Source organism: Podarcis tiliguerta (assembly GCF_965153285.1).
Source record: "Podarcis tiliguerta genome assembly, chromosome: 5".
Taxonomy (NCBI): Eukaryota; Metazoa; Chordata; class Lepidosauria; order Squamata; family Lacertidae; genus Podarcis; species Podarcis tiliguerta.
The window spans coordinates 86,312,101-86,334,554 of NC_139538.1; the positions used below are offsets into that span (position 1 = coordinate 86,312,101).

The window sequence follows — 22,454 nt, forward strand, 5'->3', positions numbered from 1 at the left end:
AGGTTATATGTGTGTCTTCCCTTTCATTTCATTTCATTCAGAGTAGAACAAATTGAGATAGATAGATAGATGATAGATAGAAAGATAGATGGATAGATAGATAGATAATTATTTGTCTGTTCTGTTTTAGAGTGATTTGATTCCCTAACCGATGCTGGTTGAGTTGTTGCCCTTTTGTGCTAAGTATACGTTAAAGGTAAAGGTAAAGGGACCCCTGACCATTAGGTCCAGTCGTGACCGACTCTGGGGTTGCAGCGCTCATCTCGCTTTATTGGCCGAGGGAGCCGGCGTACAGCTTCCGGGTCATGTGGCCAGCATAACTAAGCCGCTTCTGGCGAACCAGAGCAGCGCACGGAAACGCCGTTTACCTTCCCGCTGGAGCAGTACCTATTTATCTACTTGCACTTTGACATGCTTTCAAAGTGCTAGGTTGGCAGGAGCTGGGACCGAGCAACGGGAGCTCACCCCGTCGCGGGGATTCGAACCGCCAACCTTCTGATCAGCAAGTCCTAGGCTCTGTGGTCTAACCCACAGCGCCACCTGCGTCCCTAAGTATACGTTAGGGAGGTTCAAACTTGCTTCTTCCGGATGAAGTTCATGAAATCCTTATCTAGGAAAATAATGCAAAGGCCCTCTTAGTGTGGCTATCTCGCCGCACTCCTTGACAGAGAATACAGACTGACATTATCAGATGCAGGACATGCAGAAATTTAACTAGCGTAGGTTTCCGCATCTTCCTGAAACTTTGCAACCCTGCCTGTGCTTTTCTGTTCTGGATTATCAAATTCGTAACTTCGTAATCTCCTGCACATACCAGCAAGACAAGCCCAGGTACGATTGGAATGATGCAGAAGTAGCCATGAGGGTGAAAATTCTTCCCGTTACCATTTCACACCACAACATGGTGAAAGCACTTTTCTGGGGTGGGAAGGCTTAACAGCATTATGCCACAACCTGCCAACTTACTAAGAGTAATGGTGTTATTGATCTTGAAACTGCAGAGAACTTGGTCAATGTTCCTTGCGTAATAAAAGCCATTGCCTTTGACCACCACTTGGTAGGATTCTGTAAAGAGAAAACGTTAACATGAGAGGAAAACTGGCGTGGCCCAATAACATACAGCAGGGCTTCACGGGGAACGGTCCTCAGTGTACCGACTGTGAAATGGGAACACTATTTTACGGAGAACCTCAGACGATAAAGGAAATCAAGAAGTGCCACGCCGAGGAGCTATGAAATCACTATTAACATTAAAATATTATTGGGGAAAGTGTTCAGTTCGGACCTATTTGAAGGCTGGAGAAGTATGCTTTTGAGGCAAAGTCCTCTTCTCTGACTATTACTGTTACTTCCTGTAAAAGTGCTTTTTTTGACACTACAAAAATATTATGCACCCCCCACCCCCAATGTTATCGGTCTTTGTGAAAACGACCACTATGCATTTTCCACTCCCATTAACAGGTACAGAAACAAAAAAAGGGGGAAACTATTCATTTTCATTGCGGGTTAGACGAGCGGTGGAAACTGCTGGGTCTGCCAACCTGTGCCCCCTTTTGCCCCATTCTTAATGCCATACAGCGCGACTCAGTTCCGGAGAACCCAAGCCAGCTGAAAGGGCTAATTCTATTTAAATTGGGGGCCCTGACTCGGCACGCGTCCTTTTCTTCCTTCGTTACTGTCAGATTCCAAATTGCTGATTTTGACAAGACAACGAAGGGGAAAAGGTCAGCGCAGAACCAAAGAGGCAGCGCTGGCAGCGAGAGGGTGGGTTGAAACTGGTGCGCACTGGCGGCGCTGTCTGTTTTGCTTCCGTGACTCTGATGAGGAGCTGACGGCTTGCATCCACACCTGGGAGTTGACGCGGCCGGTTGGGTGCCAACATCCAGCTCAACCTTTCAATCAAGCCAGGGCACTTGTGAGTATAATCAGAGCAACGAAGCTTCTGGGAAATTCGGACTCCAGACTGATGGGCCTCTTCGCAGGCTGCGCGTCTCGGTCACTTCTAATCAAGGGAGATCCAAATTTGCAGAGTGGACTACAAGACGGGGGGCTTACAGATTGGGAGGGTCACAAAACATTAAGCCTCAGAGAACTGTCAGAAACCAGACAGACTAATCCATCTACAGCAGCTCAGTCAACATTCAGTTCTCTCGATCGCTAAAAACCAGCCTTGGGGGGTTATCCATGATTCAACAGAGGCAGGTGGAAATATATGTGGAAAAAATATGAATACAAACACAGAGAGACCCGTTCTTAAATGCAAAGGATGCTTTAGTTGAGATTCTAGCATTGCAGGGGGGGTGGGCTAAAACAGGGGTCAGCAAACTTTTTCAGGGGGGAGGGGAGGCGGTCCACGGTCCCTCAGTCATTTTTACCGATCATAGTTTAGTCATTATTTATAATAAATATAATAATAATAATAATAAATAATAATAATTTATTTATACCCCACCCATCTGGCTGGGTTTTCCCAACCACTCTGGGTGGCTCCAACAGAATATTAAAAGCACAATAAAACATCAAACATTAAAAACTTCCCTAAACAGGGCTGCCTTCAGATGTCTTCTAAAAGTCAGATAGTTGTTTATTTCCTTGACATGTGACGGGAGGGCGTTCCACGGGGAGTGAATTTCTGTTCAATTATTATTTGCCGATATTTTTTACGGTGTACTGTTATATTCTAATAGAATACTTAATATTACTTTACTTGATACAAGTCATTCCATTTCAGGGTTATGTTTTATTTTTTCTGTCAGATTATTATAAAGGCGTGTGTTCTTTGTTGTATATTTTGTTGCTGTAAGCCACCTTGCATACAGCAAAATAGAAAGGCGGAATACAAATTAAAAGTGAAATGAAACGAAATGATTTGCCTCGCTTTCTCAAGTCAACTGGAACCATTGTCTTCTGAAGAACCCGTTCCAGGACACACCTGGCCTCTCTTCTGATCTCGCACATTGTGATCTGGAATGCATATGGCGTTCTGCAGCGTATGTTTGTTCCTTCACGAGCGTAGGAGCCATTTGCATCTTATGGAATTTGATCATCAAGTCCTTCGTTCAGCAGGGAACAACAACACATTGTAGGCTATGGTTTGCCAAACAAACAGAGAAGAAGAAGAAAGCATATTCCTAAAATGTGGGTGCACCATGTTCAATAAATCACTTGCAAAAAACTAGTTGGTTAAACAAGGAAATTCTTGCATTGTTGGGGCTAGATGATGCTTGAGGTCCCTTCCAACTCTACGACTCTGTGATACTGTGTGGAAAATCAAAGCCAGGACTTTATTTAAAAGAGCCCAGCATTTCACATCACCATCTAGAAAGATCACCAGAATCCATAACGGACGAGGTAGCATTACTCACCTCCTGCACAGATGCTTGATGGTTCGGCGGCCAAGATCTCAATGCACGATTTCTTCAGAATCTGTAGGATTTAAAGAAAGGTGTTTGCAGTCAAGGGTAGCCTGACGCTGACTGACAAATTGAGAAAAGGGTGCGTTTATCGGATAAGCTACTTACCGAATCAATGGTGCCTCTGAGAGCATAAAAACCTCCAGTCACAGGAAAAACGTGATCAATGCTATCCGCAATAGTCGATAGCTGCAAAGACAAGACACTCATAAACGTGTGGTGGGGAAAATAATATCTATTAAATTAAAAACAGAGCCTGCTTTCTGCCTATGCCCCTTTCCTGTTGGGAAGTTCTGAAGAACGTGTGACCCAGAAGAGACTTAAATTATCCAGCGATATCCACCCAGAGACATGGTAGAATTATGTGCCCGGAGTAGAGGCTGACTGGAAGAATTTAAGGCCACTTCATAAAATACATGCAGATTTCTTTGTCATAAAAGGCTTCGCATTTACAGAGATGTATTTGAAAGTTTGTAGCATTTCACATATATCAGTAATCTGACTAACGGCGTTGCCATTAGGCCAGTTCTATTTCCCAATATTTCAGGGGTGGGAGGCAACCAAGATTAAGAAAATAATGACCAAAGGCCAATCAATGAGCTGATGCGAAATCTGAACTTGCAACCCACACAGCTTAACTATTGCCATACACCAACATTTTGGAAAGGACACAGGTGTAGTATTTATTATTTAGTTCTTACTTACATTAATACTCAGCTTCTTGGCCAGAGGAGACCCTCAAAGCAGCATACATTAAAATAAGACGTACGTAAAGCACAAAGCATAGTAATAAAACAAGAGAAAAGAAAGCAGCGTGATGAACCATAATCAATCAACTGCAGCGATAAAGATCATAAAAGCCTTCTTTAAAATGGGGTGCCGGGGGGGCACACGATTTTTGAGGCGGCATGGTCCAGGTGACCCCAATAGCCCAGTGCTCCTTTCTGCCCCCCAAGGGCCATGTCAGCCAGCCAGACTCCCCCCTATGTGGGTGGGCAGGCAGCTCAGTGCGGCCCCAATTTGCTCTGGTGGGGTTGCTCTGGCAGCATGGAAGCACGCACACACACACGCCCTGGGCACCAGCAAGCAATGCTACGCTGCTTGTGAGCAGGACGCCCAAGGTCCACATGAGTTCACTGCTAAAAAAAATTGTGGTGAAACCAAGGGGTGTTTAGTTCTTTTTAATCGCACAAAAGTATGGACATTATTTTTTGTAAGGTGTTCAATGGAATCACTGCCATTGTATGAGATGACCATGCAAGCAAAGAAGATGTCCCCTCCATGAGTAGGGATCAAGGGAGTGGGTGATTTTGAGCATAGGTAGTTTTGTTTGTCACATGCAAGCAGATAGCATGGTGATTTGCCTGCCCAAAGGCTGTCTGCATCAGGCATTGTCTGTATAACCTGGTAAATAGGTACCACTGCAGGTGGTACCTATCAGATCAGAAGGTGGATGTTTTGAATCCCTGCAACGGGGTGAGCTCCCATTGCTCTGTCCCAGCTCCTGCCAACCAAGCAGTTCAAAAGCATACCAGTGCAAGTAGATAAATAGGTACCACTGCAGTGGGAAGGGAAATGGCTTTTCCATGCGCTCTGGTTTCCGTCACGGTGTCCCGTTGCGCCAGAAGCGGTTTAGTCATGCTGGCCACATGACCCGGAAAGCTGTCTGTGGACAAACACCAGCTCACTTGGCCTGAAAGCAAGATGAGTGCCGCAACCCCATAGTCGCTTTTGACTGGACTTAACCGCCCAGGAGGCCTTTACCTTTACCTAGAAGGTACTGCCTTTCATATCTAAGAACCAGAATTTGGCTTCCAAGGCCCCAGAATTTCATTTCCCCACATCACTGGTGCCAACATGACCACTGACTGCTCACCAACGCTATTTATCTACTTGCACTGGTGTGCTTTCGAACTGCTAGGTTGGTAGGTGCTGGGACAGAGCAACGGGAGCTCATTCTGTCACGGGGATTCGAACCGCCAACCTTCTGATCTGCAAGCCCAAGAGGCTCAGTGGTTTAGACCACAGCGCCACCCACTCCCCTGCTTCCCTTCAATGTAGCTTTGTCTGAGATACACAGAGCCAGCTGGCCATTCTCCATCGCGTGGATGAGACCATGGTGCTGGGAGGATGGTTTTTGATTAATTGTGGACCTGGGGCCATTATGGAGAAGCTAGGCCTGTACGTTGGAACAGGCTTCGCTTGAACCACAGCTGAACCAGACGGCTGGCATCTAAAAGGTGGCAGAACAGCTTGTCCATTGATGCTTGGGGAACCAAGGTGTGTCCAAGTTCAGGAGGAATCTCCCCTAAGAAATGAGGGTGAGCATTTTGGACTCACAGCTGTCCATGGAGGTGCAGGTTAATTCTGTGTCCAGGGCAGCTGTCTACCAGCTCCATCTGGTACGCAGGGTGAGACTCTACCTGCCCGCGGACTGTCTCGCCAGAGGGGAGCATGCTCTAGTTATCTCCCGCTTGGACTACTGCAACGCGCTCTACGTGGGGCTATCTTTGAAGGTGACCCGGAAACTGCAATTAATCCAGAGTGTGGCAGCTAGACTGGTGACTGGGAGCGGCCCCCGGGACCACATAACACCGGTCCTCAGAGATCTGCATTGGCTCCCAGTACGTTTCTGAGCACAATTCAAAGTGTTGGTGCTGACCTTTAAAGCCCTAGACGGCCTCGGTCCTGTATACCTGAAGGAGCATCTCCACCCCCCTCGTTCAGCCCGGACACTGAGATCCAGCACCGAGGGCCTTCTCGCAGTTCGCTCATTGCGATAAGCGAGGATACAGGGAACCAGACAGAGGGCCTTCTCGGTAGTGGCGCCCACCCTGTGGAACGCCCTCCCATCAGATGTCAAGGAAATAAGCAGCTATCTTCTCTTTAAAAGACATCTGACGGCAGCCCTGTTCAGGGAAGTTTTTAATATTTAATGCTGTACTGTTTTGAACACTTGATTGGGAGCTGCCCAGAGTGGCTGGGGAAACTCAGCCAGATGGGTGGGGTATAAATAATAAATTATTATTATTATTATTATTATTATTATTATTATTATTATTATTATTATTTGTGTTGTTGTTGTTGTCTGGATGCGAATGGGGTGGAACTGGAAATTGCAAGAAGAAATGATAGCCATTCCAAGAGGCCAAAGTGCACAGAGGAAAATGTGTATGACAGACTTTTGAAGAAGGACACTGTGTATGGATGTTCATATGCTAATACTAGTAAAGGGGGGAATTAGGGTGCTTGACCTTAAAGGGGAACAAAGACAAGGTGTGTGTTACTTATTCAGATAAAGTACTTGTCTTTGTTTGCAGGTATGCGAGTGCCTTACAGCAGCATTTCCCAACCTTGGGCCTCCAGCTGTTTTTGGACTACAACTCCCATAATCCTCAGCTAGCAAGACCAGTGGTCAGGGATGATGGGAATTGTAGTTCGAAAACAGCTGGAGGCCCAAGGTTGGGAAACACTGCCTTACAGGAACCATCCGTTGTCCTTTAATGCAATGGAACAATCAAACTCCGTTTGTAGAAGAAAATTACCTGAGTTTCATTAAAGTCTTTCACACCAACACAATAGACAATTGCTCCGAGGCTTCTCGCTCTGTCGGCCTAAAATGAGAGGTAGTATTAAAAAACTCTATACAACTTCCAAGGGGCACACTTGTACATTTCCACATTGTTGTCGTTCCAAAAATTAGCAAGGAGAGACAAGAAGGGCTTCTTAAACGAGCAATGCAAAGAAACAGAGGAAAACAGCAGAATGGGAAGAACCAGAGATCTGTTCAAGAAAATTGGAGATATGAAAGGAACATTTCGTACATTTCCACATAGTCTGACAAACTTCGGGCTCAACTTACTTCTTTCTCTGCGTAATAAAACTGGGCCTCTTGCAGCTCCCCGTCTGTGAGAGCTATGATCACGCTAGCTGTCTGGAGTCCTGAAATACGGAAGAATAAATATATATTAGATTCTTCAATTAAAAAAGAAAACAAGGCTTCAGCTTAAGAGAAAAGCTAGTAATTTACTTGGGCATCAACCAGCAGAAAAACAGGATTGAGGCTGAATGACATACACAGAAGCAAGGCTCAAACATACAGTAGCCACTATCACCGAAGCGCCTGGGGATTCTACAAACCGAGCCATTAGCAACAGGTAGGTAGCTCAATGAAGAATCTCAAGAAAACCGCTTTTGTGAAATTTGTTACATACATCAATCCGAAAGCGCCGCTAAGCAGTCATTTAAAATATTGTTTTATTACTGGGTGCATTCCTAATACAATTCATCGTATTTTCAAATGTCTCTCTCAGTCTAGCTTGAAATTAAAGACACTGATCACTGTTGACAGGTATTCTTAATGTCAAATATTCTTTTCTTGCTCATGTCACAGAGACACAAGATCTTCAAGGTGACCTTGGGAAGGGAGAGAAAGATTGGGCGCATTTGTCTTGCTTCTTGGGAGAAACGCAGGCAAGAGAGGGAATTATCGTTTGGCATCCAGGTCTTCCCTTTGTTTCATGTGAAATAGTCTAGTTCCTAGAAAATGCGGCTAAACGGAAAGCAAAAGCCATTTAAGTTTTGATGTTAAAAGGATCAGACGGAAGCTTGCATGGCACAAATGTTTTTTTAAAAAAAACATTTGGATGTAATAAGAAAAAATGGCAACAGTCAGTAGCTCTAACTTTTCTGCACGCTGTGAAATGATACCTTCAGATTATCAAATAAGAACAGCAATGACCTAAGACAGTTAACGACGTCAAGAAAATATTCTGGACAGCAATTGTAAAAACCCCCAAATCAAACGAGATCAATTAAGGAAGCTTTTTAATATTTGATGAATTACTGTATTTTAATATTTTGCTGGAAGCCGCCCAGAGTGGCTGGGGAAACCCAGACAGATGGGCAGAGTATTAATAATTAATAATAACAATTATTATTATTATTATTATTAAAGATGGTAAAGGTAAAGGTACCCCTGCCCGTACGGGCCAGTCGTGACCGACTCTAGGGTTGCGCGCTCGTCTCGCTCAAGAGGCCAGGAGTCAGCGCCGTCCGAAGACACTTCTGGGTCACGGGGCCAGAGTGACGAAGCTGCAGCTGGCGAGCCAGCACCAGCGCAGTACACGGAAACGCCGTTTACCTTCCCGCTATAAAGCGGTACCTATTTATCTACTTGCACTTAGGGGTGCTTTCAAAGTGCTAGGTGGGCAGGAGCTGGGACCGAACGACGGGAGCTCATCCCGCCGCAGGGATTCGAACCGCCGACCTTCTGATCGGCAAGTCCTAGGCTCTGTGGTTTAACCCACAGCGCCACCCCTGTCCCTTATTCAAGATGGTAGGCCTGGCCTAATCTAATGGCAACTCCTATTAGGCCTCCTCCCTCGCATATCCCTCCCTGGGATGCTTACAGTAGGAAGTGACAGTGCTCCTAATAGAAACATCTCCTACCTCCATAATTTTCATAGATCTGTTCATTTGCCTGCAACAGAGGACACAAATTTATTTATTACACACACACACATATATATATACCACTCACATAACAGAGGGCCTTCTCGGTAGTGGCACCCGCCCTGTGGAACGCCCTCCTATCCAATGTCAAAGAAATAAACAAGTATCTGACTTTTAGAAGACATATGAAGGGAAGCTTTTAATATGTGGTGAATTATTGTATTTTAATATTTTGCTGGAAGCTGCCCAGAGTGGCTGGGAAACCCAGCCAGATGGGCGGGGTATACACAGCAAATGATGATGATGATGTCGTATTATTTGGGTCTTTTACATACCACTAAAAGTGCATCACAACAATTAAATGGTTAAAGACCCCCACTAAAACCATTTACAAATAACCAGTATAGCTAAAACCAACACAAACAATGCAACCGAAGAACAACTTAAAACCGACATAAAGTCAGCAAGGGGAATAGCAAGTGCCTTGGGAGAAGAAGAAGATTCTTCACTTGACAAGAGACCGCAGCGTTCCATATATTGGGTGCAACCCCTACAAAGGCCCTGCTCGCCACCCAAGTCATCTCACTAGGCTGGGGAACCTAAAAATGGCCTCTTATCAAGGTCTCGACACCCAGGCAGGTATCCTGCACCACATTTGAAGGTGATCCCTCAAATAGCCCAACCTCAAGCCTTTGGGGGCTTTAAAGGAAAAAAAACAAACCCAAAACCCAGCCTTTTGAATTGGGTCCCGAAATGAATTGGAAACACTTGGTATGTGTAAATCACAGCACTGAGGAACTACAGCGTTTACCCTTTTAAAGCCTTCATGCATGAATGTGTCTCCTCCAGGGACTTGTCTCTGAAGAATTGCAAGGCCTCGCTGGATGACTTCCCTAGGGGAAAAGGCAGAGCTTTTCAACGTTTTTGCTTCGCCACCGCGAAACGTTGCAATAAGACAGCAAACCCTCAGCAAACGACACGACTGAAAAGTGACCGGAAAGCTTGCGTTGTACATCGCATAAGCTCGCTCGGAATTGCATCCCCCCCGGGGACTTAAAAATAGGGTCGTATGGTCCTGTTCACTGCGACATAGCCTACTGAACTCTGAATTAACATATTCATAGATCTCTAGATCTCTCTATCTAATTGAAAATTATGCACAAACTCAACACGACCCATCAAAATGGAAACCGTACATTAAGACAGCGACAAGTCCTTGTGTTTCGACCCACAACCATCAGCCAACCAAGGTGGATTTGATTTAAATCAAATCGATTCAAATCACTCGTCAGTAAGACTTGATTTAAATCACTCGTCAGCAAGACTTGATTTAAGTCATTACTATTTTTTTACAGAAAGACTCATGCTGGTATCGTCTTAATATTTACAACCAGATGAAGGTTTCATTTCTGGAATGATAAAGTTTCAGAGTGGTTTTTACAGTTATATCAAAAATTACTGATTTGGTTATACCATTAGAAATACATAGACAGATAATTATGAAATTATTGTGATGTTTAATAAGTTAGCTGTTTATATTAGGACAACTTTTCTGCTGTACTTTATTGGAAGGAGAAAAATAGTCATTTCCTTAACAACAATTTAAACAATTTATTTAACTAAAACAATAACATTATAGCATATGTATCCATATGTATCCATGTTTCTTAACTGATGTGGTTAAACAATTTTTTTAAAAAATCCCAACTTAGACTGAGTTTTAGCACACAAGAAAAACTTAAAACTAATCCTTATTTCCTGATGAATAGGCTTTGGACTATAAAGTAACTTAAATAGAAAGCTATCTTTAGAAAGATTTTTCCTCCAAAAACATTTTATTTAAAAAATCCGATTTAAATTTTTAAAAATCCGATTTAAATAAAAAAAAAACCCCGATTAAAAAAATCCGATTTTTAAATTTATTATTTTTTAAAATCATTGATTTATATCCACCCTGCAACCAACACACTGCAACCAACTGACAACTACTTAACAAAATTCCACCAGCAACCTCAACGGCTTCCACTGGTTTCATGAAATCGGGGTTGTTGCTTTCAAGCGAGCTTTATTAACCATCAAGCAAGAACACAACAGAAGCAACAAGGATGGCAAGAAGCCTGGAAACCTATGAGCAGCGATGGCCAAACTTGGCCCTCCAGCTGTTTTTGGACTACAACTCCCATCATCCCTAGCTAAGAAGACCAGTGGTCAGGGATGATGGGAATTGTAGTCCCAAACCAGCTGGAGGGCCAAGTTTGGCCATCACTACCTATGAGGAAAGGTCAAAGAGATTGGGCTGTCTGGCTTGGAGGAGAGGTTATCCACATGCAATATAACAGACATCTTCAAATATCTGAAGATGCCCATCACTGAGATGTCCTCTAAGATACGCTTGCAGCTCTACAATTCAATGGCCTCAATATCAAGCAGGCTGAAGGGGCATCTAAAACTTTTAGTTACCCAAAGGGTCTTTCCACTGGCATTCTGGACCTGTTGCCATGGTAACTGCAGTTGGTTTCTAGCATGCTGACCTTAATTTTAATTTTTTTTTATTTTTAATATTTAAAATTTAAAAACATTTAATGTTTAAATGTTTTTAATATTCTGCAGGGAGCCGTCTAGATGGTTGGGGTACGAATATTACCATTATTATTATTATTATTATTATTATTATTATTATTTTCTCCTCAGGCAAAATTAATTGCCTGCCTCTCCCAAGTTTCCAGCGTTCTGTGATTGCGAGCAAAGCTACACAACAAGCAGAACTGGAAAAAGTTTCGCCAAATGGCAAAATACGTTTCAGTGCATACGAACCGAGCTTTTTTTTTACTGTTTCCCCAGTTGTAACTGGGCAAAAACTGTACAAACCAGTAACTACCAACGCTCTCTCCAAAACTAGCTCCTCTTTCATCCCAGGAAATTACCAACCAATTCACAGGAACACCTCTACTCGCCTTCCCTCCCCTTCTTTATTTAATTAAAAATATAGACACTTGCCTGTCTTCAGTCAACTTCATAATTGTGGTCCCTCGCGAGGAAAACACAATGAAAGACATTCGAAGCATCGGACTGTGAGGCAAAGGCAGGGCAAAGCACCGTGAATAAGTGAATATGAATAAGGAGGGAGATTAGAAATACTGAAATCAACTGCACTCAAATCTCCAGATGTTTATACTCACCTTATGAACTTCTCAGCCAGACTTTCAACAAAGGAATAAATTTCTATCCAGTGGTGTTTGACGCTTCCAGACCTGAAAGTGAATTATACTCAGATCAGCAATGGCCAACTTTTACTCAACTCTCTTATAGCTTCTGGCAGAAACTCAGTAAAAGGAGGATGGATGGTGGCTAACGGATTGAGGTTGAATCCTGGCAAGACAGAAGTGCTATTTTGGGGGGATAGGAGGCAGGCAGGTGTGGAGGACTCCCTGGTCCTGAATGGGGTAACTGTGCCCCTGAAGGACCAGGTGCGCAGCCTGGGAGTCATTTTGGACTCGCAGCTGGCCATGGAGGCACAGGTCAATTTTGTGTCCAGGGCAGCTGTCTACCAGCTCCACCTGGTACGCAGGCTGAGACCCTACCTGCCCGTGGACTGTCTTGCCAGAGTGGTGCATGCTCTAGTTATCTCCCGCTTGGACTACCGCAATGTGCTCTACGTGGGGCTACCTTTGAAGGTGACCCGGAAACTGCAATTAATCCAGAATGCAGCAGCTAGACTGGTGACTGGAAGCAGCCGCCGAGACCATATAACACCGGTCTTGAAAGACCTACATTGGCTCCCAGTACATTTCCGAGCACAATTCAAAGTGTTGGTGCTGACCTTTAAAGCCCTAAATGGCCTCAGTCCAGTATATCTGAAGGAGCGTCTCCACCCCCATCGTTCAGCCCAGAGCCAAGGGCCTTCTGGTGGTTCCCTCACTGCGAGAAGTGAGGTTATAGGGAACCAGGCAGAGGACATTCTCGGTGGTGGCGCCTGCCCTGTGGAACGCCCTCCCACCAGATGTTAAGGAAATAAACAACTACCTGATGTTTAGAAGACATCTGAAGGCAGCCCTTTACAGTGGTACCTCGGGTTAAGAACTTAATTTATTCTGGAGGTCCGTACTTAACCTGAAACTGTTCTTAACCTGAAGCACCACTTTAGCTAATGGGGCCTCCTGCTGCTGCCGCGCCACAGGAACACGATTTCTGTTCTCATCCTGAAGCAAAGTTCTTAACCTGAAGCACTATTTCTGGGTTAGCGGAGTCTGTAACCTGAAGTGGATGTAACCTGAGGTACCACTGTAATTGATGAGCAATGCCAGGTGAGTGAAGGATGAGTGCTGCAGAAAAAATTAGAGCCATGCTGCTTCAGAATGATCCCCTTCACCTGAAAATGGAAAATTGCAACAGTAGATTGCAAGAGTATGGCTGCAAAGTGGGGGCATCTCTCTATTTTTTGTACAGTCCCTGGTTCATGCATATCATAGCCAGAGGGAATGCAGAACCTGCTATACTGTATGTATCTTAGGATAATTAGGTAAAGGTAAAGGGACCCCTGACCGTTAGGTCCAGTCGCGGACGACTCTGGGGTTGCGGCGCTCATCATCTCGCTTTATTGGCCGAGGGAGCCGGAGTACAGCTTCTGGGTCATGTGGCCAGCATGACTAAGTCTCTTCTGGCAAACCAGAGCAGCGCACAGAAACGCCATTTACCTTCCCGCTGGAGCGGTACCTATTTATCTACTTGCACTTTGACGTGCTTTCGAACTGCTAGGTTGGCAGGAGCTGGGACCGAGCAATGGGAGCTAACCCCGTCGCGGGGATTTGAACCGCCGACTTTCTGATTGGCAATCCTAGGCTCTGTGGTTTAACCCACAGCGCCATCCACGTCCCTTAGGATTATCCCTTAGGATAATTACCGTGCTTTAATAAGAACAAGTTATATTTGCATATAAAGGTTGTTTCGGGAGCAAGTAAATTTCTTACGCAAACGGGATGCCCATTTTCACCTTTGCATTTTCATATGTATCCCTCTCTGCCACGCCCCTCGTCAAATGAAAAACGTGCGCGATGGATTTTAGATTTTGCTCCAATCTATATTTACCATAATGACTATCCCCTGGCAATAGTTTTTCATTGTTAGAAAATGAAAAGCTTGTGTGATAATTGTCACCACACCCTGCCCAGTGAAGGCAGCAGAAAAAGTTGCAAGAACAGGCATGCAGTTCCAAATCAGGTGTTGGATTGGACCGCCCAAAGTGCTTTGGTAAGACAAACTACCCATTACTTAGTGGCATCATGCCTTGCTGCTAGTCTGGCTCCTGTGTATAATTCCTCAGAAGCAACGGAGGTTACTTTGAAGTAAGTGTAAACAGGAGAGCTGTCACATTCCATCTATGCATGGTCCTTCCTTTCAAGAGCTTCATGTTAAAACATGTGTTGTTTCTTCTCTCTCTGATCATCCAATACAGTGGTACCTTGGTTTACAACCATAATCTGTTCTGGAGGTCCGGTTGTAAACCCAAACAGGTTGTAACCCAAGGTGCGCTTTCACCAGTGGGGCCTCCAAAAAAAATGGGTTGTAATCCAAAAAAAGGGACACGCACTTTCAGGTTTGACGTGGTTGTAATCCAAAACGGTTATAATCCAAAACAGTTGCAAACCAAAGTACCACTGTACAGGCAAGGTTTTTTTTTTAATTCATTGAGACTGACTGAAATCATACAGACGCACAAACACACACACACACACAACCACTAGGTGATCTTGGGCTATTTACAGTTTGGTTTGCTTTCTCTTTTTGAATAACAGTATTTATTTATTTTTCATTCCGTCTTTTCCTGGTGAAACATAGAACTTTCTCATGAGGAAACACCCTTTATTCACTTTTGATAATTTCTACCCCATCTTTCTGCATAAAACATAGCCACAATATTTAAGCAGAAAATATTACCCATTACCGTTCAAAGCCCTGAAAGCCTGATGCAAATTAACACTGAAATTGGCTAGAGCAAAACAGTCAGTGACACACCACAGTAACATTAAGCTATTGTGGTTTCATTTGTGGACGGCTAAGCATTCACACGAGGGACACGGGTGGCGCTGTGGGTAAAAGCCTCAGCGCCTAGGGCTTGCTGATCGAAAGGTCGGCGGTTCGAATCCCCGCAGCGGGGTGCGCTCCCGTTGTTTGGTCCCAGCGCCTGCCAACCTAGCAGTTCGAAAGCACTCCTGGGTGCAAGTAGATAAATAGGGACCGCTTACCAGCGGGAAGGTAAACGGCGTCCCATGTGCTGCGCTGGCTCGCCAGAGCAGCGATGTCACGCTGGCCACGTGACCCGGAAGTGTCTCCGGACAGCGCTGGCCCCCGGCCTCTTAAGTGAGATGGGCGCACAACCCTAAAGTCTGTCAAGACTGGCCCGTACGGGCAGGGGTACCTTTACCTTTACCTTTAAGCATTCACACAAGCTTACAAACAGGTGGGAAGCAGAGAATACATCGAAGGACACAAATATACACCAATTGCATACATAAAAACAACAAATGAACACAGATGCATAAAATAAAATTGCATCAGTTGCAAGGACGCTATCTCCCACTCTGGTGTAAATTAATTAATTTATTATTATTATTATTATTATTATTGATTCCTGCATTGCAAGGGGGTGGACTAGATGACTCTTGTGGTCCCGCCCCCTGCAAATCTGCTCCAGCGCTACTCACGGAAACCCCAAGAAGAGACTAATGGGGCATGCGGGAGAGAGGGAGGAGAGGGGAGAATGGTCCATTGTACAATCAGAAATCTCCACTCTGCTGTAACGTTTGCACTGCGCTGGACTCCTCCCTATGAAACAAATTAAACTGTAATAGGAGGTTGGGGGAGCAAATAGGGCCCCTGGAGACGGTAGGACGGTTCCACCTCAACTTAGTGACAGAATGACACTGGCTTACTTCACCAACTTGGTGAAGTATAATAAAATATACATGAATGCTAAGCATTATTAAAAAGAAAGGAAACGCAGAAATGAATAATTGCTGCTTTCAATGGTGAACATAACAGTCTTATTAGAAAGTTGCTGGTTTACGTTTTATCATCCCCATTTGGAAAGAGAAAGGTAAAGAGCTCCAGTAGATTTTTTTTACTGCCATCCTAAATATGTCTACTCAGATGTCTACTAATTTCAACAGCATTTTTGCTTTGACTGACAATCCATGTAATGGGTCTCTCTTTTCGGGTCTCTCTTTTCTTTCCAGTGTCTGTTAAATCCGCACCTTCTGTGCCCTTTGTTGAGTTGGACAGTCTATAAATCAGTTCTGCCCAATGATTCAGACTGGGAGCTGAGCAATACACATGGGAATCTCTCTGCTGAAAACTTAAAAAGATCGTTTTAAAAAGAGCCGCTGGCTGTTTTCTGCCTGTGCCACAATGACTCACAGCACTGTGGTATCTGTCTCTACAGACACCGGTGTGCTTAGCTTGTAGTGAGGGGCAGCAAAATTATGGAAACCTTTCTTTGTCGCCACGCACAGACTAGCTCCCTCCATCACACGCTTCATGTACAGATAGCACACAACTGAGTTGTGGGTTCGGGCCCCACATGGGGCAAAAGGGGGTTGGAATAGATGACCTCTGGGGTCCCTGCCAACTCTACCATTCTATGATTCTACGATTCTATACTACAACTAGGTATGTTAGGCCAGCATAAACTGACCACCGACTTGCCATTACTGTATCATTTTCGGAGGATCTTGAACGACAGTGACAGTTTGTATGGAATATATGTATTTTAAACTGCCACTCAGCATTAAGAGAAATGAAGTTGTCTTGGTTGTTTTCATCAACTGCATGACAATCAACTCTTTCGACTTCTCTTAATTTTGTGGGTTTGTTTGGTGATTACTGAGACAATTTAAGCTGTCGTTGCTAGAGGTCTGTTCCATCAGCTGTAGTAGTTTCCAGTCATGGTTCTAAACAGAGCGGCTTAAATGCACGGCAGAGTTAAGAGCTGCAAGCTATTTGTTCATGGGGTCCACAGAACCGATTTCTCCCAAGGAGAAATGCTTTCAGCTCATGATGTGCATAAAGTAAAGGTAAAGGGACCCCTGACCATTAGGTCCAGTCGTGACCGACTCTGGGGTTGCGGCACTCATCTCGCTTTATTGGCCGAGGGAGCCGGCATACAGCTTCTGGGTCATGTGGCCAGCATGACTAAGACGCTTCTGGCGAACCAGAGCAGCGCACGGAAACGCCGTTTACCTTCCCACTGGAGTGGTACCTATTTATCTACTTGCACTTTGACGTGCTTTTGAACTGCTAGGTTGGCAGGAGCAGGGACCGAGCAACGGGAGCTCACCCCGTCACGGGGATTTGAACCGCCGACCTTCTGATCGGCAAGTCCTAGGTTCTGTGGTTTAACCCACAGCGCCACCCGCATCCCTCCATGATGTGCATGCTAGGAAGTGAAACATTCTTTGTCTGAGCTCCATACTTGCTCAAGCAAAGAACAATTTTCGGAGCTAATGTGTTTTCACTTAGGCTGTTATGTCGCTAAGTCTGAATATTAATCTTAATATGCAATAAAAGCAGCGTTGCTCAGTGCCAAACTATGAGGGAGACCCGGAACTCGATCCAGGTGCAATTCAATGCAGACCGTCATGCACTGACTGACAGTACACACAGAAGTCTTCACATCTGGCCAAAACTTGGCCTTTAGGAGAATTCCTGGAAATGAACCCATTTCCTTGGGATCGTGTGTTGTTTTTTTAAATGCTCTTTCTGCCGAACTTACTACTTTGTGCTTGGATTTCTGTTTGTGATGGTTCTTCCTCACAACGACCAGAAAACTGGCAAAAAGTTTGGCCATTCAATCCGGTCTGGCAGAAGATGAACGCCTCTGTACAACAACATCAGCAACGAGGAGGGAATAACCACGACTATGCTTTCATCAATAGCACTTTTCAACTCTCTCTATAGGGCCTCTGTGCAGCTGATGCATAGGGGAGAGGAGGGGGCGCAAGTGCCCTCGGGTTGCAACAAGGTACAACAAAGAGGTGCGGATTTGCAAGACAACGACCCTGGAGTAACTTCAGCTGGCAGAAAAAGAGTACAATTTGCCCCTGTTAGGCTGTTAGGCTGGCGTCTGGGCAACCCGACGACCTTGTCACGCATTTCGGTGCAACCCCGAAGCTTGCACCCTTCCCCGCAGCGGACGTTGCTCCAACACAAAACGACGGTGCGTTTTGCGAGCAACTCTCCGGACGAAACCTCCACCGGGAGGCTGCAAGCCCACGACGGCTTCCTCGGGAGCCAGCCCCGCTGGGAGGACGGACTACTCGGGAGTAAGCGCCCAGGGCACTTTGGGGAGGAGGCTTCTTCTTGGAGAGCCCCGACGGCAAGGCACTTACTTGTCCAGGACGAAGTAGAGATCGAAGGCGCCGTGGCACGACGAGGGCCGCTCCCCTGGCCCGCCGCCTCCGTGCCCTCCTCCTCCTTGGTCCTTCTCCTGGCGGGCTCCCGACGCCAGGCTGCCCGCGGCCAGCAGCAGGGCGGCGGCGCCGAGGAGGAGAGCCCCTCCGCTCCCCGGGCGCGCCATCTTCGCCTCCGCCAGCAGCTGCAGCAGCGCGCAGCGGCCCGCTCCTCCGACGTGCGCGCCCGGCTCAGCAGCCCCGGCGGACGGCTGCTTGGGTGGGGCGATCGGCGGAGGGCCGCGAAGGCTGGGTTGCTGCTGCTGCCCGCGGCGCTTGGCGAGACGTTACCTAAAGCCCCAGGAAGAGGCTGTCTGCCGCGCGGCCCCGGTTTCCTGCGCGCCCGCCTTGGCGGGGAGGGGAAGGAGGGCCGGACGGAACGGGCCAGCAGGGAAGGAGGGCTGCTGCGCGCCCAGGCCGGGAGAAGGCGAGCCGGCCGCGCGGACCTTTCCTGTTCCGGGACGCGCGGCGCGGAGCTCCCTCGGACGGCCAGGCGGGCGCGCAGGGAACCGGGGCGCACAGGCGCGCACAGGACCCAGGAGATGGAGCGGGAGGTGGGCGCCTTGGCGAAGCGCCCAAAGCCCCGCGGCTTTCCTCGGGGATCGGCCAGAGGAGGGCCCGGGGAAGGGGAAGCCCACGGGGGATTGCGGAGCGCGCAGCCCTCCGGAGGTTCCAGCCAAGAACGGTGTTCACACGTGCGCGCTTCATCCCCGACGTTTGCGGGAAGACGGCCGAGGGGTCCCTGCGTAGCGCAGCGATCGGGGTTGCCTCTCCTTAATCAAGCATACTTCGCTAAAAGTAGATATTGTAGAAAGTTTTCTGAGCACTATGGGTCCAAAAGAAAGTCATTTAAAACTACTGCTGTTGGTGATGATGATAGATTGGGCAAGAGATGTAGGACATAATGTTTGAGGATTGGGAAAGACTGTGGAAGAAAGAGGTAAAGTTCACTGCATGTACTGTGTTAAAGGAAAATACAATGAAAATGATGTACAGATGGTATTTGACTCCGGTCAAACTAGCAAAGATAGATCATAACTGTGATAATTTATGTTGACAATGTAAAGAAAAGGAAGGAACCTTTTATCATATGTGGTGGACCTGTCCCAAGGTGAAAGACTTCTGGGGAAAGATTTATAATGAACTGAAAAAAAATGTTGAAACATACATTTCTAAGGAAACCAGAGGCCTTTCTTCTTGGAATAACAGGTTTGGAATTGCCCAAGAAAGATGCTAAATTATTTTTGTATGCCACAACTGCTGCTCGAATTTTACTAGCTAAAATTGGGAAAACCCAAGAATTACCAACTGTGGAAGAATGGCAGATGAAGATGATGGATTTTTTGGAGCTAGCCGACCTAACCGGAAGAGTCCGCGACCAGAAGGAGGAGGAATATCAGGAAGAATGGACAAAATTTAACGATTACTTAGCTAAATTTGTTAAGTTAAATTAGTTGGAAATAGCTTGCAGGCAACAGATTGGCTTAGGAATTTATATAAGTTAAGTGATGTTTAACATGTACAATTTCAAATTGAAAAGATATAAGGATGTTACTGGACTAAGTTAAGTTTATAAGAATTATGATTTGGAAAGCCGTTATAAGGATATGCATGGAAATTCAACTTAGGGGAAGCGAGGAAGTCACTTAACAATGTCAATAAGTGTAATTTTAATATGATTTATGTTTGCTTGTTTGTTTGTGTGTTTTTCTTGTGTATAATTTTGTGAAGCTTAATAATTTTTTTTGAAAAAAATAAAAATAAAACTACTGCTGTTGAGACATTTCAGCCTGAAGCTGCTAGACAGAGCCAGGCGGAGGATGGTGACGAATGGGTGTCCTGCCCGGGGGTGCCAACTTGAATTAAATACTGGGGTAAACCACACCCTTCATAATCAGTCACATGGCAAGCACAGGGACACCATTTCAATGGCAACTGGGGGACACAGCCCCCTCAAGTTATTTATGGGGAGGGGGGCGAAGGGACCTTGGCCCCTAGGAGTTGGCTCCTATGAAAGCAGGCATCTAACAGAGAAGTGAGCTGTCAGCTTTTTTTATGCATTAACTACAGTGGTACCTCAGGTTAAGTACTTAATTCGTTCCGGAGGTCCGTTCTTAACCTGAAACTGTTCTTAACCTGAAGCACCACTTTAGCTAATGGGGCCTCTCATTGTTGCCGCGCCACCAGAGCACGATTTCTGTTCTCATCCTGAAGCAAAGTTCTTAACCTGAAGCACTATTTCTGGGTTAGCGGAGTCTGTAACCTGAAGTGTCTGTAACCTGAGGTACCACTGTAGTTGTTAGCAAGAAAAAGCAGTAAAAGCAGGGTTGATTCAAGGCATCCTTTTCAGAGGAGACCACAAATGCATCAGAGTGCTGCCACTGCCACCCCACTTATAGTCTCCTTGTTGTTGTTGTTTACTCGTTTAGTCGTGTCCGCCTCTTCGTGACCCCATGGACCAGAGCATGCCAGGCACTCCTGTCTTCCACTGCCTCCCGCAGTTTGGTCAAACTCATGCTGGTAGCTTTGAGAACACTGTCCAACCATCTTGTCCTCTGTCGTCCCCTTCTCCTTGTGCCCTCCATCTTTCCCAACATCAGGGCCTTTTCCAGGGAGTCTTCTCTTCTCATGAGGTGGCCAAAGTATTGGAGCCTCAGCTTCAGGATCTGTCCTTCCAGTGAGCACTCAGGGCTGATTTCCTTAAGAATGGATAGGTTTGATCTTCTTGCAGTCCATGAGACTCAAGAGCCTCCTCCAGCACCACAATTCAAAAGCATGTAGTCTCCTAGGGGCGTCTATTGAAGCTGAAAACTGTACTAGTTCATTAGAATATTGACTATTTCCAATGAGAGTTTGAATGAGCTCAATCAATCAATCTGTCCTGTGATTCTATGTCCCTAGGCCACAAAATAAGTTTTGTCTAACAGATTTCCATGACTGGGGAATTGCCTTCTTTATATTCAGGCAAAACCATTGTTTTTTGCACAACACTCATTGATAACATGATGAGCCCAGGTGACCAATATAAATATGCCTGTAAACTGCCATTTGGCAGTTGGAGATATGTCCTTTATGAGGTAGTGTTGAATTGTGCCTGGTGGTCCAGCCCTCTATTTGGGGGCAGAACTTGGACTTCCTTGCCAACAACAGCCAATAGATGGAGAAAGAAATAAGGAACTGGGATGGGCCAATGCTAATCGGGCACACACCCTAGTCCATTATTTTCTACATACTGTATTGTGACTGTAATTGGTAGGGGAATGCTGTGCTCAGCAATAGCCTGCGTCCAAACTGTGTGTTGTGGTATGGTAAATTGTGCTTTAAAAGCAAACACAGAAATAGGTATCTTCACATATGGATGGCTGTGCAAAGCTTGGATTTTTGCTTCTACTACATATAGTGTTGAGGCTACACAAAATAAGATTTTAACATGATAAAATCTTGTGCAAATCTAACCTAAATTAGCTTTGCACCATATTGATACATTTCTCAGGCACATGCTTGTATTTATGTGTGTAAGACACGTAGTTCTTGCAATGAAACATTCTAAAACAAACAAGCACCCACCCACCCTATTTTGCATATTTCCATATTTCACCCTTCTCGCCAAAGTCTTTTTCCTAGAAAGGTTGTCAAGCCACCTGAAATTATTGCAATAATTATGACCGACTCTTTCTTGTCATCCCTGTGTCCCGCCCCCCACCTCGCCCCCTCGAGCCACAACTCATGAAAAGGAACTGGACCGATCTGACCTAGTTAATGGATCAAGCCACAGGATGGAAGCAAGGCAGAATCACTTTGGAGGCAATTTGTCCTTTTTTGTTTTGGTGGGAAACAAGCCTTGACTCAACCTGGGGAGTTGCGTGTTGATGTTTTGTCCGTACATTGCAGCTATTATATTGACTCAAAGTCTCTCACATCAGGCTCAACTGCACCTCTGTGCTCCTCATGGTCTCACATGCAGCCTGACACAATGCACGTTTATATGTCATAAGCTCCCCTGAAATCAATGGTGCTTAAAAGGTAAAGGGACCCCTGACCATTAGGTCCAGTCGTGACCGACTCTGGGGTTGCGCGCTCATCTCGCTTTACTGGCCGAGGGAGCCAGCGTTTGTCCACAGACAGCTTCCGGGTTATATGGCCA

At 45.7% G+C, this 22,454-nt stretch overlaps 1 protein-coding gene across 1 annotated transcript in view; it reads right to left on the bottom strand.

Annotated features, from left to right (window-relative positions):
* Nucleotides 1-18,925, bottom strand: part of ANTXRL (ANTXR like) — a 53,213-nt gene extending 34,288 nt beyond the window's left edge. Inside the window, exons 1-10 of the mRNA XM_083440438.1 lie at nucleotides 18,251-18,925; nucleotides 12,047-12,118; nucleotides 11,865-11,936; nucleotides 9,679-9,760; nucleotides 8,865-8,895; nucleotides 7,276-7,355; nucleotides 6,959-7,027; nucleotides 3,522-3,602; nucleotides 3,366-3,426; nucleotides 967-1,065 (exon numbers count right to left, since the gene is read on the bottom strand). Of these exons, the coding sequence (XP_083296564.1) occupies nucleotides 967-1,065; nucleotides 3,366-3,426; nucleotides 3,522-3,602; nucleotides 6,959-7,027; nucleotides 7,276-7,355; nucleotides 8,865-8,895; nucleotides 9,679-9,760; nucleotides 11,865-11,936; nucleotides 12,047-12,118; nucleotides 18,251-18,438 (835 nt within the window). The 5' untranslated portion in view covers nucleotides 18,439-18,925. The remainder of the gene's footprint in view (nucleotides 1-966; nucleotides 1,066-3,365; nucleotides 3,427-3,521; nucleotides 3,603-6,958; nucleotides 7,028-7,275; nucleotides 7,356-8,864; nucleotides 8,896-9,678; nucleotides 9,761-11,864; nucleotides 11,937-12,046; nucleotides 12,119-18,250) is intronic.
* Between the last annotated feature and the right edge of the window lie 3,529 nt (nucleotides 18,926-22,454).